At 38.9% G+C, this 22,054-nt stretch overlaps 1 protein-coding gene across 4 annotated transcripts in view; it reads right to left on the bottom strand.

The window, feature by feature from the left end:
* Positions 1 to 1,440: 1,440 nt before the first annotated feature.
* Positions 1,441 to 22,054, bottom strand: part of cadm2a (cell adhesion molecule 2a) — a 493,856-nt gene continuing 473,242 nt past the window's right edge. For 3 of the 4 annotated variants that reach the window (XM_056247784.1, XM_056247785.1, XM_056247786.1), the window contains 3 exons: positions 17,067 to 17,177; positions 6,249 to 6,368; positions 1,441 to 2,486 (listed from right to left, as the gene is read on the bottom strand). In XM_056247784.1, coding sequence (XP_056103759.1) covers positions 2,368 to 2,486; positions 6,249 to 6,368; positions 17,067 to 17,177 — 350 coding nt within the window. In that variant the 3' untranslated portion in view covers positions 1,441 to 2,367. The remainder of the gene's footprint in view (positions 2,487 to 6,248; positions 6,369 to 17,066; positions 17,178 to 22,054) is intronic. The other variant, XM_056247787.1, reaches the window with a different exon arrangement.

Below are 22,054 nucleotides of genomic sequence, written 5' to 3'. Positions count from 1 at the left end.
TAGCAAGAGAAGAGAAATAAATGAAAGGTAATCGTGGGTGGCTTGAGTAGCATGTCAGCACGTTTCATTTCATAAGGCTTAAATTGATTCTGTGTGCACTGTGCACTGATAAACGGTTTGGCCTTAAGTCGTATGCAATCTGACTGTTGGCTCTGTCAAAGGATATCATATTCCTAGCCATTAATATATTCACACATATTAGGGATACATGTGACATTACAATTACATTTGAGTTACATACGTGTATATGGAAGTGATATGTGTCATTGTGGTGCATTAGGACTAAAATGAAAAGATGTTTTCGAGATATTACGATCAAACATGTAAAGCTTGACCATCTATTGGTTTTATAAGCTTCACTGATATCTTTCCTATGTGAGAACGGAGACAAGTATGAACAATAATCGTCATCATTTACAGGAAACGAACATCAGGTAAAAGTGTTTTCATTCGACAAATACATAGCTTTGCCATTTTAACAAGTATCCCATTGCTGTCATACCCACAATTGCCGTCATACTCATTGAGTGGTTTTCAATTAAGCAAAATTAAATAATTTACAGTCAAAAAAAAAAAAAAGATCTTTCAAAAATGTTTCCCCAAAACGTGATACTTATACAGTATATACATGCCTTGAGCTATAGCAAAGGTTGTGAAGTTGTGAATAATCTTTTAATAACAAATAAGCTGAAAAAAAGAAGAGTTTTTTTCCCCACCAATATTTAGATCAGCTAATATACAAACTTGATGGAATTAGGGATCCCAAAGTCTAACAACAATTTTCACTAGTTACCACATTTAGCAGATATATTATACAGCCTTAGCAAGGTTGTCTATTCATCGTAGAAATCAACAAAAGAACGGAAAAAAAGATACTGTTGTTTCAAAAACACTTCCAACCATCAACATAATCCATGACTTTAGTGTACTGATGTCCAGTCTGGGTAATGAAAATCAAAGTTAGTTATTTTTACGTCATGATCGCTGCATTAGACCTCACTCATAAGTTGTTTTGTGCTTATTTATTTGTTTGGCCTAAACCTCACACTGTGGAATGAGCAGGTGGGTGACACTTTATGAAAGTTGCAAATCGGCAACGTTCTCTTAGCATTGTTATAACGTATGTGTAATGTTCAGGTTTGCATACAATGTTTTTTTGGGATCTGTAATGGGCCTATTGATCTGACCAATGACATGAAGGTTTAAGAGCACTGAAATAGTAGCGCACTACTTATTTTTGATCCTTTTAAAGTATCACTTTTTGTTTTGTGAGATATCTTGTGTTCGGCACAACGGTTGTGTAAACAGCTGAAGGATGACGTACGGATGTTTCCCGCCTGGACCGTGGATCTGTTGTGCAGGAACTGATCAGTGCAGGAATACAGAAGCAAGTGTCATAAGAACCAAGCAGTGGAGATGCATCATCATACTACACAAATACTTTCTTTCTTTGCCTGGTTGCTATATCACTAACCCGCTATGGTTTATTTGGTAACCAGAGCTGGTTAACCTAACTGCTTATCCTAATTTTTAAAAACACAAGGTGATTTTCGGTGGAACACACTGAGACCTTCTGTGGAGCTATTCATTTACGTACCAATATCTACAGTTCAAGTACAAAATACTGATTTTAGCCATAGTGTGAGCTGTCAGTTTCACATCATGTAATGGTCTTTTGGAGAATGGAGCGTCTCTACGTACCGATAACATTATTAACACCTAAAAATCTGTAGAATAAAAAGGGAACCTCCCTCACTTCAAGTCTGAGTATATTTTTTACTACTGTACATCTTTTTTTTTTTGGGAGAAACAGCACAATAAATGGATTCAGCATGAATCACAACCAAAACAAAAGTAGAAATGAATTAAAACAGTAACAGACCACAAAACATTTTTAAAAATCATAACGCTGAAGATAAAAGCAAGCAACCAATCAGAAGCCTGACAAACGAAGGCATTGACTGAAATTCAGCGGACATCTGTATATTTAGGCACTGTGAGAAGATGAAGGGTGAGTCCTTACTGAAAGATGGCTGCAGACAATTTTCTTTTCTTTTTTTCATATTTGGAGATTTAGACATTTTTGGACTACTTTGGGCGTGTTTTACAGCTATATAATGGTTACAAAAGGTGACATCTTCAGCAAATAAGTTGCTCGTAAAAAAGTAGCAGGTGAGCTGTTATTGAAAAAGGCGAAAGAAAACCAAACTGAAATGAAAAAAAAAAATGAAAAAAACAACAACAACAAACAGAAAGGAAAAGAAGTGTGAGAAGAAGCTTCCGCTGCTGTCTGAAGAAGTTCCTACACTGTGCAGGGAAGGAGGGAAGGAATGAGAGGAGAGAGAGGAGCGCAATGCCACTTGCAGTCTAAATGAAATACTCTTTCTTTTCTTCTGCATGTGCGTGGTTGCCGTCGGCATTGATGATGGCTGTGTCTGCGTCCGGGGCGTCATCCGCTCCTTTGGCCTCGTTTGTCAAATATGTGCCTGAAACACACACACAATTTCTTGATTTAAAAAACAATGTGATTTTCAAAAACTTCTAAATGGAAACTTCAAAATGGCAAGTTTATGTAGGAAAAATAGGTTACACTTTATTTGAAGGTGTCCGTGTTAAAGTGTATATTTATGTGAGTAATAATAATGACCTACTGTATGTGTACTTACTATAGGGTTAGTTGCTTGTCATTATGCATAATTTATATTTATTACTACATTAGCTACATGTACTGTAACAAGGACTGTAAAATAAAGTGTCAGAAAAAAACTATTACTATTTTAGGAAGTGATCTTTCAAGTAACTTGAACCTCACTATACTTGACAATGCTAATACTTTTTATGTACTACTGGTAAAAAGTCAATTAAGATATTATTGTGAAATATAATTTTAAAATAATATTGAAAACAATAAGCTAAAGTAAAAATTGAAAAAATAATAAGCTGAATTTTCAGAGGACATTACTTTAGTGTAGGGTATATATACATACATACATACACACAAGTAATGCGTTTTTGTAAGAAAAATATCCTTAATTATAACTTTATAAACTGTAATCACTAGGTTCCAGTAACGTCCCTCCTTGCGTCGCATGATGTACAGTGCATCCGGAAAGTATTCACAGCGCTTCACTTTTTCCACATTTTCTTATGTTACAGCCTTATTCCAAAATGGATTAAATTCTTTATTCTCCTCACAATTCTACAAACAATACCCCATAATGACAACGTGAAAGAAGTTTGTTTGAAATCTTTGCAAATTTATTAAAAATAAGAAACGAAAAAATCACATGTACATGTATTCACAGCCTTTGCCGTGCCACTCAAAATTGAGCTCAGGTGCATCCTGTTTCCACTGATCATCCTTGAGATGTTTCTACTACTGGATTGGAGTTCACCTGTGGCAAATTCAGTTGATTGAACATGAATTGGAAAGGCACACACCCGTCTATATAAGGTCCCACTGTTAACAGTGCATGTCAGAGCTTATGCAAGAGAAAGATTTAAATGATTCCAAGCATTAAGAGAAATGGAAATGGAAGCTTTTTCTATCCAAGCGTTATTAGGTAATGGCCCAAAGCAATTTAAAATATATGAAGAAGTATTTAATTTTTTAAAAGACACTCATTTAAGTAACAGGATTTAGGTCACTTATACCATTACGTTATCCACACTCCAATCCACTAGGTGGTGGGAATGCACCATTATAGTTTGGTTTGCCAACCGCCATTAAACTTGAAAGAAGAAGAAGAAGAAGAAGAAGAAGAAGAAGAAGAAGAAGAAGAAGTGCATGTCAGAGCACAAACCAAGCCATGAAGTCCAAGGAATTGTCTGCAGCCCCACATATCTGGGGATGGGTACAGAAATATTTCTGCAGCATTAAAGGTCCCAATGAGCAAAGTGGCTTCCATCATCCGTAAATGGAAGAAGTTTGGAACTACCAGGACTCTTCTTAAAGCTGGCCGTCCGGCCAAACTGAGCAATCGGGGGAGAAGGGCCTTAGTCGGGGAGGTGACCAAGAACCCGATGGTCACTCTGACAGAGCTCCAGTGTTTCTCTGTGGAGAGAGGAGAACCTTCCAGAAGAACATCCATCTCTGCAGCACTCCCCCAATCAGGCCTGTGTGGTAGAGTGGCCAGACAGAAGCCATTCCTCAGTAAAAGGCACATGCCAGCCCGCCTGGAGTTTGCCAAAAGGCTCCTGAAGGACTCTCAGACCATGAGAAACAAAATTCTCTGGTCTGATGAAACAAAGTTGGAACCGTCATGTCTGGAGGAAATCAGGCACCACTCATCACCTGGCCAGTACCATCCCTACAGTGAAGCATGGTGGTCGCAGCATCATGCTGTGGGGATGTTTTTCAGCGGCAGGAACTGGGAGACTAGTCAGGATCGAGGGAAAGATGAATGCAACAATGTACAGAGACATCCTTGATGAAAACCTGCTCCAGAGCGCTCTAGACCTCAGACTGGGGCGACGGTTCATCTTCCAACAGGACAACGACCCTAAGCACACAGCCAAGATAACAAAGGAGTGGCTACGGGACAACTCTGTGAATGTCCTTGAGTGGCCCAGCCAGAGCCCAGACTTGAAACCGATTGAACATCTCTGGAGAGATCTGAAAATGGCTGTGCACCGACGCTCCCCATCCAACCTGATGGAGCTTGAGAGGTTCTGCAAAGAAGAATGTGAGAAACTGACCAAAAATGGGTGTGCCAAGCTCATACTCAAAAAGACTTGAGGCTGTAAATGGTGCCAAATGTGCTTCAACAAAGTATTGAGCAAAGGCTGTGAATACATGTAGGCTACATGAGATTTTTTTTTTCATTTTTAATAAATTTGCAAAGATTTTAAACAAACTTCTTTCACGTTGTCATTATGGGGTATTCTTTGTAGAATTGTGAGGAAAATAAAGAATTTAATCCATTTTGGAATAAGGCCGTAACATAAGAAAATGTGGAAAAAGTGAAGCGCTGTGAATACTTTCCGGATGCACTGTAGGATGTAGGAGTAGCGTAAGCTTAGCTGAGAGTAGACGCCCCCCAGGGATCAAACAAATATGGCTGGGCAACAAACTCAAGCTTCTCTGACATTTCTCTTTAAAAATTCTCATTTTAGACTTTTAATTCGTGACCGGTGTTCTGTTTTGCTTGCTATCCTCTGCGCTTCCGTGTTCATCAATACTTCATGCGTCGGCTCAGTGTTCGATCTTCGGCCGAAACTTGACTCGCGTACAGAAGCCAGATTCTAGATTGTACAGTTATAAAAATGGAAATTTTTCTTACAAAATACATTGCTTCGCTTCAGAAGGCCTTTATTAACCCCCTGGAGCTGTATGGACTACTTTTATGATGGATGGATGCACTTTTTTGGGCTTCAAAATCTCAAGTACTATTCATTCCTATTATAAAGCTTGGGAGAGTCAGGTTATTATTGCTCCTCATTTTCGTGTAGCACTTGTTATCTTCCCGGTCAGAAGTGACCAGACACCTAAAAATTAAACTTCCTCCATGCCTGTATAGCTCTCAATGGAGAGGCTTGTGAATTCTCTAGTTGTTTTTGGACAAAATTACTTCCTTTTAAGATGTGGATTTGAATGTATTTTTTTTTTTTTTTGATATTCTCAAATAATACTTTTAGTCTGTTTTGCACTCTTGATGTTTTTGAGTTTCACCCCTTCATTGCTGAACACTTTCTTTCCTGCATCGAGGCCGATTTGTAGATTTTACACACAAAAATTCTCAGAATTTTATTGTTTTTGTCAATTTCCCATTTATTTCCTGGTCGGTCATTTTTTACCGAAGAGCAAAAGCTGGACTATTTTTTTTTTTATACGATCACTTAGCCTGCTCGAATCATGCCCTCAATTTTTGTGTGTGTTCACATTCCAAATGCCACAAAAGTCACCAAGTTCCGTACCATTCCGATGAAGCTGTGATTTTTAAAAATTCAAAACAGAAGATTTTCCGGTCAGAAATGACCTGAGTGTTTGGCTGAAAGAAGAAAGTCATATACACATAGGAAGGCTTGAGGGTGAGTCAATTATGGGATCATTTTAATTTTTGGGTGAACTAACCCTTTAATTTTACATTTCCTTTATTTGAAATGATTTAAATGATTCAAATGACTAAAACTGTTTATTTGCAGGTTTTGAATAACAGGTGGTCTCAGAAATTTGAAGCCCACTGTAGATGATGCATTTTTGAGTATCACTGTATCTATATTTTACAGACAGTAAAGGAAAATCGTACCTTTATGCCGTGCCAGGTAGCGTCCCAATACAATAATTAAGCACAAAGTTGCGAAAACGACAACAGCGACTACTCCTCCGATTAGAGCGTGGTCTGGCACGTTTTTCTGGGCGTTAGGATCTGTAAGAGAGAGAGAGAGAGAGAGAGGAGGAGAAAATATTGTTGGTAACCTTTCTCATTTATTCATACTTTTAACTTTCAAAATATCAGAAGGTTGACAACAGATAGTTTGGACTAAAGCTTCAGCCCTCTCCTGTCTGCTCAAGGAGTTTAAAGTCTCTGAACCGACAGATCGAGCCATATGGGGGTTGGACAGGGTTTTTTGCATGCACAGAATGAAAGCAAAGAGGAAGACATGAGCCATAACAAACACACAGTGTTTTCCAGTCTGTCATCAGCTGCTCGTAACTAACAAAAATACACTACATGGTCAAAAGTCCTTTCAACGGGGTCACTGATGCTCCAGGAACAAATCTCCCAGTGGAACGTCTTCCCAGAAGTGATGAGTCGTTCCTTAGTGTGAAGAACATTTTTAATAATATAAAGAACATTTTTCCACTATAATAGAATTTCTTGTTCATCGAACAGTTTCCATGCATGTTAAAGGTTAAAAACCATCAATGCTAAATAAAGAACCTTCTTTTAAAAGGGTGTAGTGTAAATTGTAGTGTAGTGTAATTGTAGAAGACAAGACCTGCTGTTCAAATTGTGGGCGAGTTAATTTCATCCCGACCAGAAAAAGCTCTCGAACCTCGAGCGTATTGTTAATTTAAAAGATGGGCCCGTCTCCTTTCTCTATGTGAGCTGTGGTTCTTTATTATTTCCCCGCTTAGTGCCATTTGGAGTGGTATATTATAATTGACAGCATGCGTTGCATCTGCCCCAGCGTGTGCGTTTAATCCGGGCTGTGCTTTGTGCTGCGGGAGCTTCCTAATCACTGCATGCAATTACTGTATCAGCCGCACAAAGCCAGGATAAACTCAGGGCCAGAGAGCCATTCAAACAGTCCATTTCAGTAATGGAGAATCCCACCTCGGATCGACATCGGAAGGGCGCGTCGACTCCATCCCTCTGATTGACATCTCACAGTCTCTCTCTCTCTCTCAATAATAGCATTTCTTCTCTTTGTTGTGTTTACAAGAGGAATATAAAACCTACAAGCTGCATCTGACTTCCCCATGACAATCAATCACAATAAAAACACAAAATATGTGCAGATCTCTATCAACCTTTTAGCGGCTCGCTGAAATATGAAATGTGGAGTGGCTACTCGTATCTGACAGCACATGTTTCTGAATTTCCAACAGTGAAAGGCTGTGGTATTAAAGTCTCTCAATTTTTATGACATCAATAAATCAAACTTAAGTCCCAAAAAGTATTTCACCACAGGTGCGTGTGACTTCAGCGTTCGGCTCTCAAATGGACTCAGCTTTTTACCCTTTTTCTACCAAAATGGTAGAGTTGTCTCACCAAAACAGAAATCGCTAACACCTGTCTTACTAGGAGAAAAGTAACAAAACAAATGCTTGGCATTGCCATTCTAAATCTCTGTTCTGGTATGTGTTCAGACACTTTTGTCCCTGAACATTAGACTGTGAATCTCAAGAACATCTCTTGGTGTTGTGATAATTAGCCCTTCTCTGTCCTCGCTCTATTTTTATCAACGCACAGCGCAGTGGGGTTGCCATGCGGAGTGCTGTCCTAGGGCGAGTCCATTGACACTGTGAGAGGCCTGGTAATCTCTAACTATGCTATTACAATAAGGTTTCATTAGTTAACATTAATTAACTTCATTAGTTAACTAATAATGATCTGCACGCATTTATTAATCTTTGTTGATGTTAATTTCATAATTTACTAATACATAATTAAAAAATCTAAAGTTGTATTTCTTAACATTAGTTAATGCACTGTGGGTAACACTTTATTTTAAGGTGCTTGTAATAAGCAGCAATTAACAGTTAATAAGACACTTATAAGACCTTATAAGATACATATAAGATGCATATAAGCATTAACTAATTATAATAAATAAATTAAATTAAATAATACATTTCTCAAGTATCAATACATTGCACTTTTAGAACAGCCGAACAAACATAAATGGTAACACAAACTCCCAGTCCCTTAAAAATTGACCTTCCCAAGAGGGAGTAGTTTCCCTGATCTCTTCAGGGCCTGGACCTTTAATTAACCCTTATATGAAGTAGTTAATGCTTATATGCATCTTATAAGGTCTTATAAGTGTCTTATTAACTGTTAATTACTGCTTATTACAAGCACCTTAAAATAAAGTGTTACCGCACTGTGAAGTAACATGGGAGAACAATGAACGATTGTATTTTTTATTAACTAACGTTAACAAAGGTTAACAAATATAGTAACACATGTATTGCTCATAGTTAGTTCATGTTAGTTAATACATTGAAACCTTATTGTAAAGTGTTACCCTAACTATATTAAGGATAATTTCTACAGTTAGAGAGTTACGTAGTTCATCTCATTAGTCAATGACTTTCTTTTAAAAAGTAATTTTACAGGGTGTATATACACTTGTAATAAATCATATTTATGATAAAGTGAAGGTATAATTTTAAGATACACCCCCCCCCCCCCTCATGTCATGTAAACGTAATTATAAAAAGGCATTTTTATTCCACTGGGGTCAAAACAAAAATATGAGGAAATGTTACATATACATATGTACAATTAAAACTGTTTGGATACGTACTTTCCAACTCATCTTTTGTTTTTACTTCCTTCAGTTCATGCTTTATATTCCTCCTCAATCCCCTTACTATTTAACCCTGCTCTTCTTTTTATGTCAGTTTTTCATTTTCTTTCTTAATGCACACAAACTTAACTCATCAGAGTGTTTGTCCATAGACATGCACAACATAGAGCTTAAAGTAGCGATATCCACCAGCAGAGAAGTGATATGTTTCCTCTCCCCCAGCACACATTATCTTTTAATAAGGCCTGCGACAGTCCTTCCCTTATGATTTAATATTGAAGCACTGCAGACACACATTCCTATTTTAATATTCATAATTCCTTTGCCTGGCCCCTGCATTGTGTGGCTCTGGCAAATGTAACAAATTAACGGCAGTGAAACCACACCGTGGGATATAAACTCACCAGCGGCACATCTGAGAAGAGGCTTTCAATCCGGCTGTGGCTAAACAACGCTGAGAACGGCAACAGCACCCGGTGTGTGAACCCCTGCGGTCACCTGAATTCTTCAGGAAAACCGTTTCAGAGGAAAAACACGCAGGAAGCACTCTTTTAACAAACCCACGTGGTAGGGGGTTATGAAGAGGCCCCTTGGGCAGGAGCAGCAGGGGCGGTCATGTTGCGCTCTTGTCGGGATGACATTTCAAGGTGAGCGTTACCATTAACTCCACATGCTAATTCGGGAGACCGGCACATGCTGTCTAGGAGATTATTGTTACGGTAATCTTGATATTTGTATAAATGCCTTAAAGGGCGACGGTGAGTGTGGGCTGGGTGTAAAATGGATGTAGGAAAGCGAACGTCAACGCTTCGGTGATCTTCTTTACATCGGTGGGCTATTGAAGGACAGCGACAGAGAAAGCGCTGAACTGGAAAGCTTCACCTTCATGGTACAATCGAACACTGGAAATGAACATTTACAGGACGATTGCTGATGTGCTTCCAAATCGAAAGGTGCAGAAAGATGGTTGGCCTACCGAAAGAATTGTAACATATCAAAACACCGCCCTCATTCAAAGCACGAGTCTATGCGGAAAGCAAATTGAATGGAAACCTCCCAATAAATCACCTAATATGAAAATCCAGCACAAGCTATTCAATGGCATTTATGATTTGATTGCTCTATGCATGATCTGCTCTGACTCTTGGATTTAAATGTTCCACCACAATCAACCAGAAGCAAACCAAATTACGCATAAATTGTAAAATGCAGTGGAATGGAAAGATGGCGTTATTAACCAAATTATGAGTTTAAGTGTGAGCTCATTAGACTTGATTAGAAACTCGGTTGGATATTAAGCTGTTTACAATGAGATACATCAACATTAGTCCTCAGTGTCTGAGAACATCTGCAAACTTCCACCTTTAAATGGATTATTTACAAATTTAAGGCTCAGAAAAAGGTTTACTTATTTTTCTTAAACATTTTAATATTTTTATTTTATATATGTAAATTTTAAGTTGTATACAGTATATATTGAAAGGTGATGTACTTTACCTTTACATACTACATTTTTGTTAAATACTTTTGTCCTATATTTAATTTAAAGGTGCTGTATACTAAAGCATAAACATACAATAATATGTTTTCATATGTTTAGGAAAAATGCTAAAAAACAATGCTACAACCAGTTATGCTACTTTGAAATGTGTGTTCCTTGTCAGAATGTTTGTATTTGTTTTGGTCTGTGTGATTCTGCCCACTGCCAATTTACCCAACAGTATTTCGACACCCCGGGTAAGCCAGTTGGCGGAAAACACAGTGTATTGTAGCCAGGGAAGCCAGCAAACAAACTAGGTCAGAGATTGCAGATTCTACCCAACTAAAAAGCCTCGTCATCCATCCAAAAAGCTCAATGACCAGAGGCATATTAAAACACGGATAAATCAACTCATCAACTTACGATGCAAGTCTCCTCGGCTTTTATTGTCAATTGCACTTGCTCCTTTTGCGTGTTCTCAATCTGGCAACCCGGGTGAGCGTTGAGTCTGAGGAGGAGGGGGCGGGGGAAACAGTATTTTGTTTTCTCTCCAATATTTTGAATTTGAACTGCAGTATCCATTTCAACCACTAGCTGTCAATATTACATACTGCACCTTTAATATGCAGTGATGACAATAAGCCATTTTTTTAGTACATTGACTCCACCCGAGGTGTGAGGTTATCTGTTTAAACAACCGAAGGCAAACAGAGGCGGGAAAGTAACAGATTATTTTTGCAATACCATTTGGTGATGCCATTGGCACAGAAATGCATATAAAAGTTTAAAAATGGCACATAAAATAAATGTAAATAAACGTTTAAATTTGGAGGTTTGCACATGTTCTATCGGAAACAGAGGATCAATGTTGACATATCTCATGGTAAATGTACTGTACTCTATATGACAATTTGGATAGGTTTTTTGATTGTTCTGTGGGTAAAAAGCATTTTTATCCATTTATGACTGCCGTTGAGATGAATGGGAATGACATTTCAAAGCTTTTTCATCCTGGAACATACCTTTTTTTGGAGTTCAAATCAATAGTTCTAAGATGTTCATTGATATGAATTTCAAAATCATTTTAATCCTTGGTTGGCTTTCTCTAGGTATTATAGACCTTCTTGGGACCCACAAGAAACAGGTCAATAAAACATCCTATAAGTATTTAATGAGAATTTTACAGTCTCTTAAACAATCTAAAAGCATAGCTTTGGCTGATCTCCCAGTTAATGGACATAGTGTCTTTTTGTCTGGGAGGGCATATGAATTTTCTGCCTCAGACTTAAAGATCCTATAGTTCTTGTTCTCTCCCTGCATGTACAGGCTCACTTCTCTTCATAACACTTTGGAAACCAGCCAATTAAATCATATTAGAGGTCTCTGACTAAATAAATAAAGATGAATAATGGCTTAATGCACTGTTTAATATAACTATTCCCCATTTTCTGCTGAGATAGAACATTTGACAATTGTGTCTAATGGAAAATTGTTACCAGGAAGAAATGGAGGCTGTTGTATTCGAGTTGTGGCCCTCATGGGGGCCCAATCTAGAGAATAAACGTTAAACATTAAACATCCAAATCAACCATTCCATCCATTCTCCATCCACGCAGAAAGGGGGAAAAAAAGGCTAAATGCTCGTTGTCCATCTTTCACATCCCTTTGCCCAGCACAGCAGCCTCTTAAATGACCCGTGAATCTTTAGAGGGCTGATTTACATACCGGATGCTCTTGAGAGTTGATCTAAAGCCAAACGGGGGCAAAGGTGACCGCTGAGTTGGTCAGCGTGGTTTAATTAGATTTTCAAAACAAATTACAGCTTCTAATTGTGCTTGAAAAAGTGAGCCTGGAGAGAGACACAATGATTGAACCCAAATAGGGTGAAAAAGAAAACAAATACAGGTGTTCTCCACCGAGAGGCACGAGCAGGCAAGATACTGAATGATTTGGAGACTTTACACCGTAACATTCATAATTAGGCTGTCATGCTTCAAACTTGATCAGCAGTGAATGCTGGGAAATGGCGAGAGTGGTTATTTCGGCAAATTAAAGCAGCTCAAGGCTTCCAGAGGATTACTTAAAGTGTCTCCTTTCCACGGAAACTAAATGAATGAAGAGAGTCTTATTCGTAATTCATATTCGATGGCAGAGTTTAATGATTTTTCTTTTTTCCCTTTCCTGTTATATTTTAAATTGTTACCATAAGTCTTCCCTCGACATGACTTAATGTGACAGATCATCAATAACCGTGCTGCGTGACCGAGGAAAAAGACCTTTGCATTACATTTTAATTCATCCTGTGTTGTGTCATTTTCAGAAAGGAGAGAAAGGAGGGCGCTCAGGACTCCAGTCTCAATATTTAACTGACCCTCCAGGGACACGGCAGCTGAAACAGCTGAAACTTTGACTTAGCCATTTAAACAGAGATGGTTTTTTTTTGTTGCTGGTGTTCTCTGGCAGCCCCTCTGAGGAAAAGCTTTTTCATCCTGGAACATACCTTTCTTGGAGTTCAAATCAATAATTCTAAGATGTTCATTGATATGAATTTCGAAATCATTTTAATCCTTCTATTGAGAATAAGAAGCAGGATGAATGATTTCCAAGATGAAATCCTCACTCTACACTTTCGAAAACCCTATTCGGGATTCATTTTCTGGATATATGTCTCTAAAGCAATTGTAATGATTATCGTCAATTGAGACAGGATAACTGTCTGTGAAACTGAAGAGATGGATTGTACCCAGGAGCACTGCAAATATTATAACGCTTTTAGATATTTCAAAGTGTGCCCTCTCCACTTTTTGGGAAATAATAATTATATTTTAAGAAAGAAAATTGCAGCTGCCTATAATTTAAAGACATTAAGACTCTGTGTAAGTGGTAATTTACTATAGCGTTCACTTACCTGCTATTTAGCAAGGACAAATGTTAAGTCACCTAATTAATATTCATGAGCCAAGCTGATAAGGTTTATAATGTGTCCCTCCAACATTTCAGATTGTCGCTGCACCCCTGGGTGTGTACGCTTTGCCATCACACATAACGGTGATGATCACACAATCATAAAATTATTTTGTTGTGCTAATTATTACGGGAACATATTTGAGATTATCTGGCAAAATTCATTCAAATTTCAGAAAGAAATTTAACCAAACTGTTGATATTTGCAAGCCTACATTGCACTCATAAATTCAAAAGACTTCTTGTTCTTAGTCCCTTTTTCAAAAAAATGTTTGTTAGGAAAAAAAGTTACAATATACCGGTACTGTAATTTCTCTCCATCACTTTGCTTCAATCATAAAATTACAGGCTTGTGCACTTTTTTGCTTTTTGCTAACCAAACCAGAACACAATCCTTTCAATCTCTTATGCATGGGATGTCAAACGCATTAAGGAACAATATAAAATAATTTGTTTCCCCCTTAGTTCTCTTAAACTGTATTAGGTTTAAGGTTGTATACCATGCAACATTTTTACTGGCAGTCTATAAAAAGCCTTAAAAATCATCAGGGCTCCTCCGTAATTTTAATCGCGCTGAATCGTGATAACCCTCGTTTTGCGATTCACACATACGTAGCTCTAAGTGTTCACATGACTTGAAGGAATAACTCAAGAATCTAAAACATGGCTCTAGACTTCTCATAAAGCACTAATTGGATGAACAAAGCATTCCAAGGCGGCATGCGTTGTTTGCAGACCAGGAACAAAGTGTTAGAACTTGCAAATGATTCTCTGAGGATTGCTCATTTGTTTGCTTCTTACTGGGACTACAGCCCATGAACGAGGCAGTATCCAGGCCACAACTGACAGGCCCACGTCGGCCCATTATGCTCCTGTGGTGTGGCCATGTTGAGTAATTGCTAGGCTTCTGGTCAACGCTTCAAGAAACATATGTTCCACTACACACTGAGAGACTCCTTGCAGGAGGCTAGTCGTTTCCATGTATAACGTGTCTCTTTTGACAAAGGGTCTTGGAGGAATCCACAGTAACCTACAGCGGAAATAATAGGACATAATTCGAAATAATTGGGTTTTTTTTCCAAGCCAACATATTTCAAAGCTTCAAAAACTTCAGTACTTCCACGATAGACCCTTCTCTGTTTATGTCCTGGAGTTAAATCCAATTAAGCCGAATAATTCTTGGCAGACGCTGGACAAGTTTAAAAAGTTTTGTAATAATTTTGCAAAACTGCTGCACTTTGTTGTCCTCCCTTTCATTTCTGGCCTTGGCTAATGAACCTAAACCCAGACCCTCCCTAAAACAGATAAATTTCTGCACTTTCCTCTCCCTGTCCAAAGACAAAAGGCATGACCAATCTTTATCCCTGTAAAAGTGTCTCAGTGGGACAATAATAGCGCAGGGGTCTACGGCAGGGCGCTTTCATGCTGATTATGAAAAGTGAGCTGTAAATATTTTAAAATTCTCAGCATCCCCAGTACTTTATTCAACCTTTCAGCTTCATAAGGTCAGAGCTAATTTGCAAGCCATAAAAACGCATTTGGCAGATTTAACAGGGACGGGAGGCACACTGATGGCATCGTCAGGGCCCTGTGTTTCTTTGAGGAAGAGTTATTATTCCCATTAAGCCTGGCAGAACGATGAGGCCAGAAATTCGCCGCTGGTACGCCCCCATTGATCGCAGGCAGGAGAATGAGCTGCTAATGCATTTAGAGAAATAAGATCTGTTAACACTGCAGACGTTCAGCATTACAAGCTCAGAGAAAAAATTCGCTTCGACGGAAGGCATACGTATGTGTGGTATTTTTTAACAAATCGCTGATTGCATTCTGGTTGACTCTGGTTGTAAACACAATGCAGTTAAAGGATAATTCCAGCATAACCTGGCATATAACTGGGATATCCTTTGGAATAGTCAGCCTGCTGATAACATACAGATGCAGGATAAACTTTGATCTTCTACAAAATTCCATGTTTAGTTCAAGTAATCCTCAAATTTAAGCAAGTAAGCCACTTTGAAGAAAGAAACGGTGATGCTACCTTGATACAATACAAACACAGCCATTTTGTTTTTGTGCAAAAACTTCCCTCAAAGTTGCACCAACAGGGCTGTACCCCTCACAAGTGGCACAAAAATAGGTAGACATTCAAACGACCCTTTGGAGAGTCCACAGGGATTGCGAAATGTTTTATTTTCGCCTTATAAATCACACTGTCTATATTTAGCTGAAGCATTCATAAACAAGAAACAAAACAGACCCTGATACCCCTGAGACCGGACATTCACGGCTAGGAGCTAAAGAACACTTATGCCACATGATATGCCTCCAGGCTTGCTGTCTAGGTACTTAACTGATGGGAACCGTTGTCCAGATCCTCTAAAGATGCATAAACTCCAGGGTAGAGGATAGTTAAGGTGACCATTTACTCACCCCCAAAACTTGTCCCAAACCCATATGCTGTTTGACATTGTGATATACGACATGTAAGAACCAGTGGGAAGGCTCAAAACTCTCAAAACGCATTTGCGACTAAAAATAGATGTGTGCAAACTGTAAAATGTATTTAGGAGCATGTGTGCAAAAGTCCCCGCAGGTCATAAAAAAGTCTTAAATATCTTAAATGGTATATCAAACGTCTGAATTATTATTTTAAGAGGGCTTAAATTTGGGAATGAAAAAACGTGAATCATGATTCACGGCCTAATGTGATTAAACTTCAAAAGGCTATGATTTCATCAAATAAATGCGAGCAGTAGCACTGTATGTTTCAAATCAAAATGCATTCTACAGTCTTGGGGTTTAGAGCAGTTAAAAGCAATTAATACCATGTGGTTATGCTTGGGATCTACTGCTGATGAATTACGACAATGTTTACTCTATGGTGTTTGTATTATATTATGTGGTAGATTGCTGTAAGAGAGCATATTTTATCTTTTTGATTGAGCAGCGGACAAAACATGATTTAACATATTATTCAATATACTGTATAGATTTTATAGTATTGTACTAGTATCTGTTTATAACAATTATTCTATTTGATAATTATTTTCGGCACCCCTAAAGTTTTTAATTGCTCTCCTAAATGTTTCAACTTTTCACATGTGCTTCTTGGGAAAAAAGTAAGCACCAAGCCCTGATTGGTATTTTGCTTTACCAAGGTGAAACCAGGCTTAGATGTACTGGTGTCTAAACAACTTTTTTAAGAGCTTCAGCAAAGGGGAATTTCTGTAAAGATTCATAAATTCTCCTTTTGAGTTCAATGGAAAAAAATAACAGCATACAGGTTTGAAACGACACTAGCGTGAATAAACAATGACGCATTTTGTATTATTTTGTTGATTCATACCTTTAATAAGATGGGTTGAAAAAAGATAAAGACACACAAAGGGCTCAAACTGTCACAGTTGAGATGCTAGAAATCATAGTTAGAACACAAGGGAATGGTGAATGGAAGAGATATGAACTAAGCGAGGACACACAGAGTGACTGCAGGGTACAAAAACACTTCTCTCCAGATGTCCTTGGAGCTGCAGACTCGAGTCAGAGGAAACCAGCTTGGGGAGAAGAAAGAGAGATAAAGAGATGGAGAGGGAAGTGCGTGAGGAGGATGAGGAGGAAGGGCAGTGGGGTTGTACAGTACCTCTGTTACCGGTGACAGCAGAATTGAGATTCTTGGAGTCTAAGGGACCTGTAGTGTCTGGGAGGGTGGGTGCAGGGGAGGTTGTGGATGGTGACGGTGTGGTGGGGGCATCTGTCATATACGCAACAAAAAACAATGACAACAAACATGTAAACAGAAAGGGACGGACAAAAGACAAAACAACAATGACAAGGGGGAAGAAATTACTATAACAATGGAACAAATGAAACAATAGTTGTATGCTGACACAATGCAAATAAAAACTGAATGGGTTTCATTTAACAATGCACACATGAATAAACTATTGAAAAAAAAAGCATGTACAGAACACCTGACATTCCAGAAATGTATGTCTTTCTTTATGATGTTTATGGATAATGGGTTTGGTTTGCGTATAATATATCATTATATATCACAAAAATGGTAGAAAAGAGAAAAGCATCAATATTTGATGTAATATCAAAAGCGGTCTGCACTGCTGAAATGATGGATAAAATGTAAAGAACAATCACCGTAACAAGCGCTTTGTTCCTAATAATATATCCTTATATCAGGGCAGCTAGAGCTCAATATTAGAGCATCTTTAAAAATGCAAAAGAGCAGATGCTACTAAATCTGTCTTTATACTATACCTATCTGTATGTGTAAACAAAAATCCAGAAAATTACATTGTATGATTTTTAAGTAATTCATTTGCATTTTATTGCATGACATAAGTATTTGATCACCTACCAACCAGTAAGAATTTCGGCTCTCACAGACCTGTTAGTTTCTCTTTAAGAGAAAGGAGTTTTTCCTACAGCGTTTAAAAAAAAAATCCCGTCCACACATGCTCGGTCTCCGTCTACATGAAAACGCAAAAAATGCTATCAAGCGCGGTCAAGAGCATGCTACGCCAGCAGGCGGCGATATAAACCTTAACCGTAAAGCCACGTTGGCCAATCAGAAGCGCAAATCTGACGTCAAACACAGCGGATAACGGCGCACACTTCGACGTCGCAAGGCGAAAACCCTGGTTTCACTGTCTACACGACAACACTGTAACCGGCGTTTCTGAAAATCCTCACCCTGGCAGGGGTTTTCAAAAATGTTCGGTTTCAGTGCGTTTTCGTGTGGACGAACGGCCGAACCGCGTAAAAAAAGTCACGGTTATAAAAATACCCGTGTCCGTGTGGACAGGGCCTAAGAAGCCCTCCTGTTCTCCACTCATTACCTGTATTAACTGCACCTGTTTGAACCCGTTACCTGTATAAATGACACCACACACTCAATCAAACAGACTCCAACCTCTCCACAATGGCCAGGACCAGAGAGCTGTGTAAGGACATCAGATAAAATTGTAGACCTGCACAAGGCTGGGATGGGCTACAGGACAATAGGCAAGCAGCTTGGTGAGAAGGCAACAACAGTTGGCGCAATCATTAGAAAATGGAAGAAGTTCAAGATGACGGTCAATCTCCCTCGGTCTGGGGCTCCATGCAAGATCTCACCTCGTGGGGCATCAATGATCATGAGGAAGGTGAGGGATCAGCCCAGAACTACACGGCAGGACCTGGTCAATGACCTGAAGAGAGCTGGGACCACAGTCTCAAAGAAAACCATTAGTAACACACTACGCCGTCATGGATTAAAATCCTGCAGCGCACGCAAGGTCCCCCTGCTCAAGCCAGCGCATGTCCAGGCCCGTCTGAAGTTTGCCAATGACCATCTGGATGATCCAGAGGAGGAATGGGAGAAGGTCATGTGGTCTGATGAGACAAAAATAGAGCTTTTTGGTCTAAACTCCACCCGCCGTATTTGGAGGAAGAAGGATGAGTACAACCCCAAGAACACCATCCCAACCGTGAAGCATGGAGGTGGAAACATCATTCTTTGGGGATGCTTTTCTGCAAAGGGGACAGGACGACTGCACCGTATTGAGGGGAGGATGGATGGGGCCATGCATCGCAAGATCTTGGCCAACAACCTCCTTCCCTCAGTAAGAGCATTGAAGATGGGTCGTGGCTGGGTCTTCCAGCATGACAACGACCCGAAACACACAGCCAGGGCAACTAAGGAGTGGCTCCGTAAGAAGCATCTCAAGGTCCTGGAGTGGCCTAGCCAGTCTCCAGACCTGAACCCAATAGAAAATCTTTGGAGGGAGCTGAAAGTCTGTATTGCCCAGCGACAGCCCCGAAACCTGAAGGATCTGGAGAATGGTCTGTATGGAGGAGTGGGCCAAAATCCCTGCTGCAGTGTGTGCAAACCTGGTCAAGAACTACAGGAAAAGTATGAACTCTGTAATTGCAAACAAAGGTTTCTGTACCAAATATTAAGGTCTGCTTTTCTGATATATCAAATACTTATGTCACTTATGTAAGTACTTATGTACTTAAAAATCATACAATGTGATTTTCTGGATTTTTGTTAGATTTCGTCACTCACAGTTGAAGAGTACCTATGATAAAAATGACAGACTTCTACATGCGTTGTAAGTGGGAAAACCTGCAAAATCGGCAGTGTATCAAATACTTGTTCTCCCCACTGTGTATATATATATATATATATATATATATATATATATATATATTCTAAGTAAAGGGGGCCAGGCTAAAATGCAAAGTTCACTCATAATCTTATATAATTTCAAGGTGCAGTTGAATTTGAGTGATTTATGCTTTTAAAACAGCAGGTATCATTTAAGCCTCTTGAATGTGACTGGTTCAACAAACAGTGTAATGCTGGCAGCCGTTTTGCATGCATAAAGCATATTTAGTGCAGTGATAAGGACAGGAGAGGAGTTTTGGGCTCAAGTTGATAAGCTAAATCACCAGTCTGCCTTCATACTAATGGACTCAAGCAGACAAGCAGAGTAATCTAACTGATACAGTAGCTCAAAATTGCACAGCAGCCACCAGCTCTGGCTAACTATAAATTAGACAGTGCACAGGTTCCAGGGCAGACATTAGTAAACAGCAGCTCAAGGCTAGACTTGTGCATTCTCTGAGGAAAATGTAAGTGATATTGAGCCATGTGAAACTCAGGCATTGTTAGGCTGTTGCCAAGGTGTCATGAGTGCTAGAGCATTGTCATTACTTATTGGCTTCCTATGAGATTTGTTTCAGCTGGTTTATTGTCCAGGTATCATTCACATTTGTTGCATAAATGGTGCAGGAAGACTTACACATCAAACTTTATTTCTTTCACTATTGAAAAGGATTTGTTCATATGTATAGGTTAGGAATATCAACAAAAGCCTAGCACTAAGTAAGAGCAATAGTAAAAGTTTTGCCTTATGAAACACCACTACTGTTAGCTTGGCTGGAGCCTTGGGAGTTTTTTTTGTTTTTTGAAAAGGATCAGATAAAGTTTGTCTTTGTTTCCAAAGAACATTATTTATAATGCATTTAATAATGAACAAACAAACCCCCCCCCCCTGAAAGTTAATTAGCACATAACAGTATCCTGCCCAGGGATATGGAGAAACACTTCAACAATACAGAGAAATGTGAAAAGATATTATTCAAGTCGTTATCATTCTAATAATAAAATCCGGTGTAAAATTACTTGCTCTTGTGAAATGATCTGCTAGGTACATGTTCAGCTTTAACATATACACACAGTAGCTGATAATTTCTCAAGAGCAAGTCATTTGGCACAAGATTCTATTGCTAGAAAAATTACGACTTGAATAATATCTAACAGATAAGCATAAGCATTTCTCTGTATGGTTGAAGTGCTTGAGTGATGTTTTGGATGAACCCCCCCCCCCAACCCCCAACCCCCAACCCCCAACCCAACCCAGAGACTACAAGTAAATCATTTATTGGCTGATTTCTCCAAAAAGTATAAACATAGTCTCTGTTGCTTTCAAAACATTGCTTTGTTTATTTGATCATCCGGCCAGCCCAACATAGCAACACTAAATCAACCAATAGGGTGAGTTTGGGGAGTGGCTATTTGTTTAAACAACCAATGAAAGATAGTGGAAGTGTTTGGGATACTTTTGAAAACATTCATTATTCTTTTCTGTTTGATGAACTAGTACTGCAGAAATTCACCTTAAAACCCCCCAACTTTTTAACAAAAATTGCTCTCATTTTAAAAGTACAGCTTATGGAAATAGCAAATCATAAGATTTTGGCTCTTGTTTTTTTTAGTTGAGGGATATAGAGAATTATTAAAGTGTTCAAACCTGTTCAAACAGTCTAGATACTATTGGCCTGCTCTAATATCTTATTTAAATGTCATGGCCCAATTTTAATTAAGGGTAAGATTTGAATAATAATATTGACTATACCTACCTCTCAAGTACCCCACTGACATGGCAGTCCTCTGTCTGGAATATCAAGCATTCGGCTGCATATTGAACAGGTAATATTGCATTTGGAATTGGCACAATACAAGATAGGTGATCTGATGAAGGACAGTGACCATTATATTGCTCCGGGTTTTGTGCTAATCACTGATGGAAGGACGGTATCATGTTTTGCCATTTAAAAAGACAGTAATGAATTCAGACATGGTGCTTTATATTTGTGACACCCAATTAGCTTTTTATTCCTACAGAGAAGGTGTCAGTTTTATAGTATCAACATCATTAAAAGCTTTGGTTCTCCTTGTTGTTATAGTGTCCTGACATTTCAATGAGCCACTGACTGGACCCCTACACTGCACCATAACGGCTAATTAAATCTTCTTAAGATGGCCCGTGGGAGGATACAAAAGCCGAGGTAGAAGGAGAAAGTGAGAGAAAAGTAACTTCTGAAATGGAGAGCCTGAGGAGGAATTTTCCGGACTGGAGGGGTTTAGTGTCAAGAAGGCAGGGGAGACTCTTCCGCTTGACGCTCACAGTCATATCCGTTCTTAGCCTGTGAGCGTTTCCGCACAGCTGCCTCTGATGAAAGAGATGGCAGATGTGGACGCAGTGTAGCCTCTGAACCTCAGGCTGTATCGAGACCCATCATGCTTTACTGTCATGCTAAGTGTGTAAAACTCATTTTCTTAAG

The sequence above is a fragment of the Rhinichthys klamathensis genome, unplaced genomic scaffold, assembly GCF_029890125.1.
Source record: "Rhinichthys klamathensis goyatoka isolate OS25496 unplaced genomic scaffold, OSU_Roscu_1.1 h1tg000050l_1, whole genome shotgun sequence".
Lineage (NCBI taxonomy): Eukaryota > Metazoa > Chordata > Actinopteri > Cypriniformes > Leuciscidae > Rhinichthys > Rhinichthys klamathensis.
The sequence above is the reverse complement of the archived record's forward strand: the minus strand, read 5'-3'. Positions and strand labels throughout refer to the sequence as shown.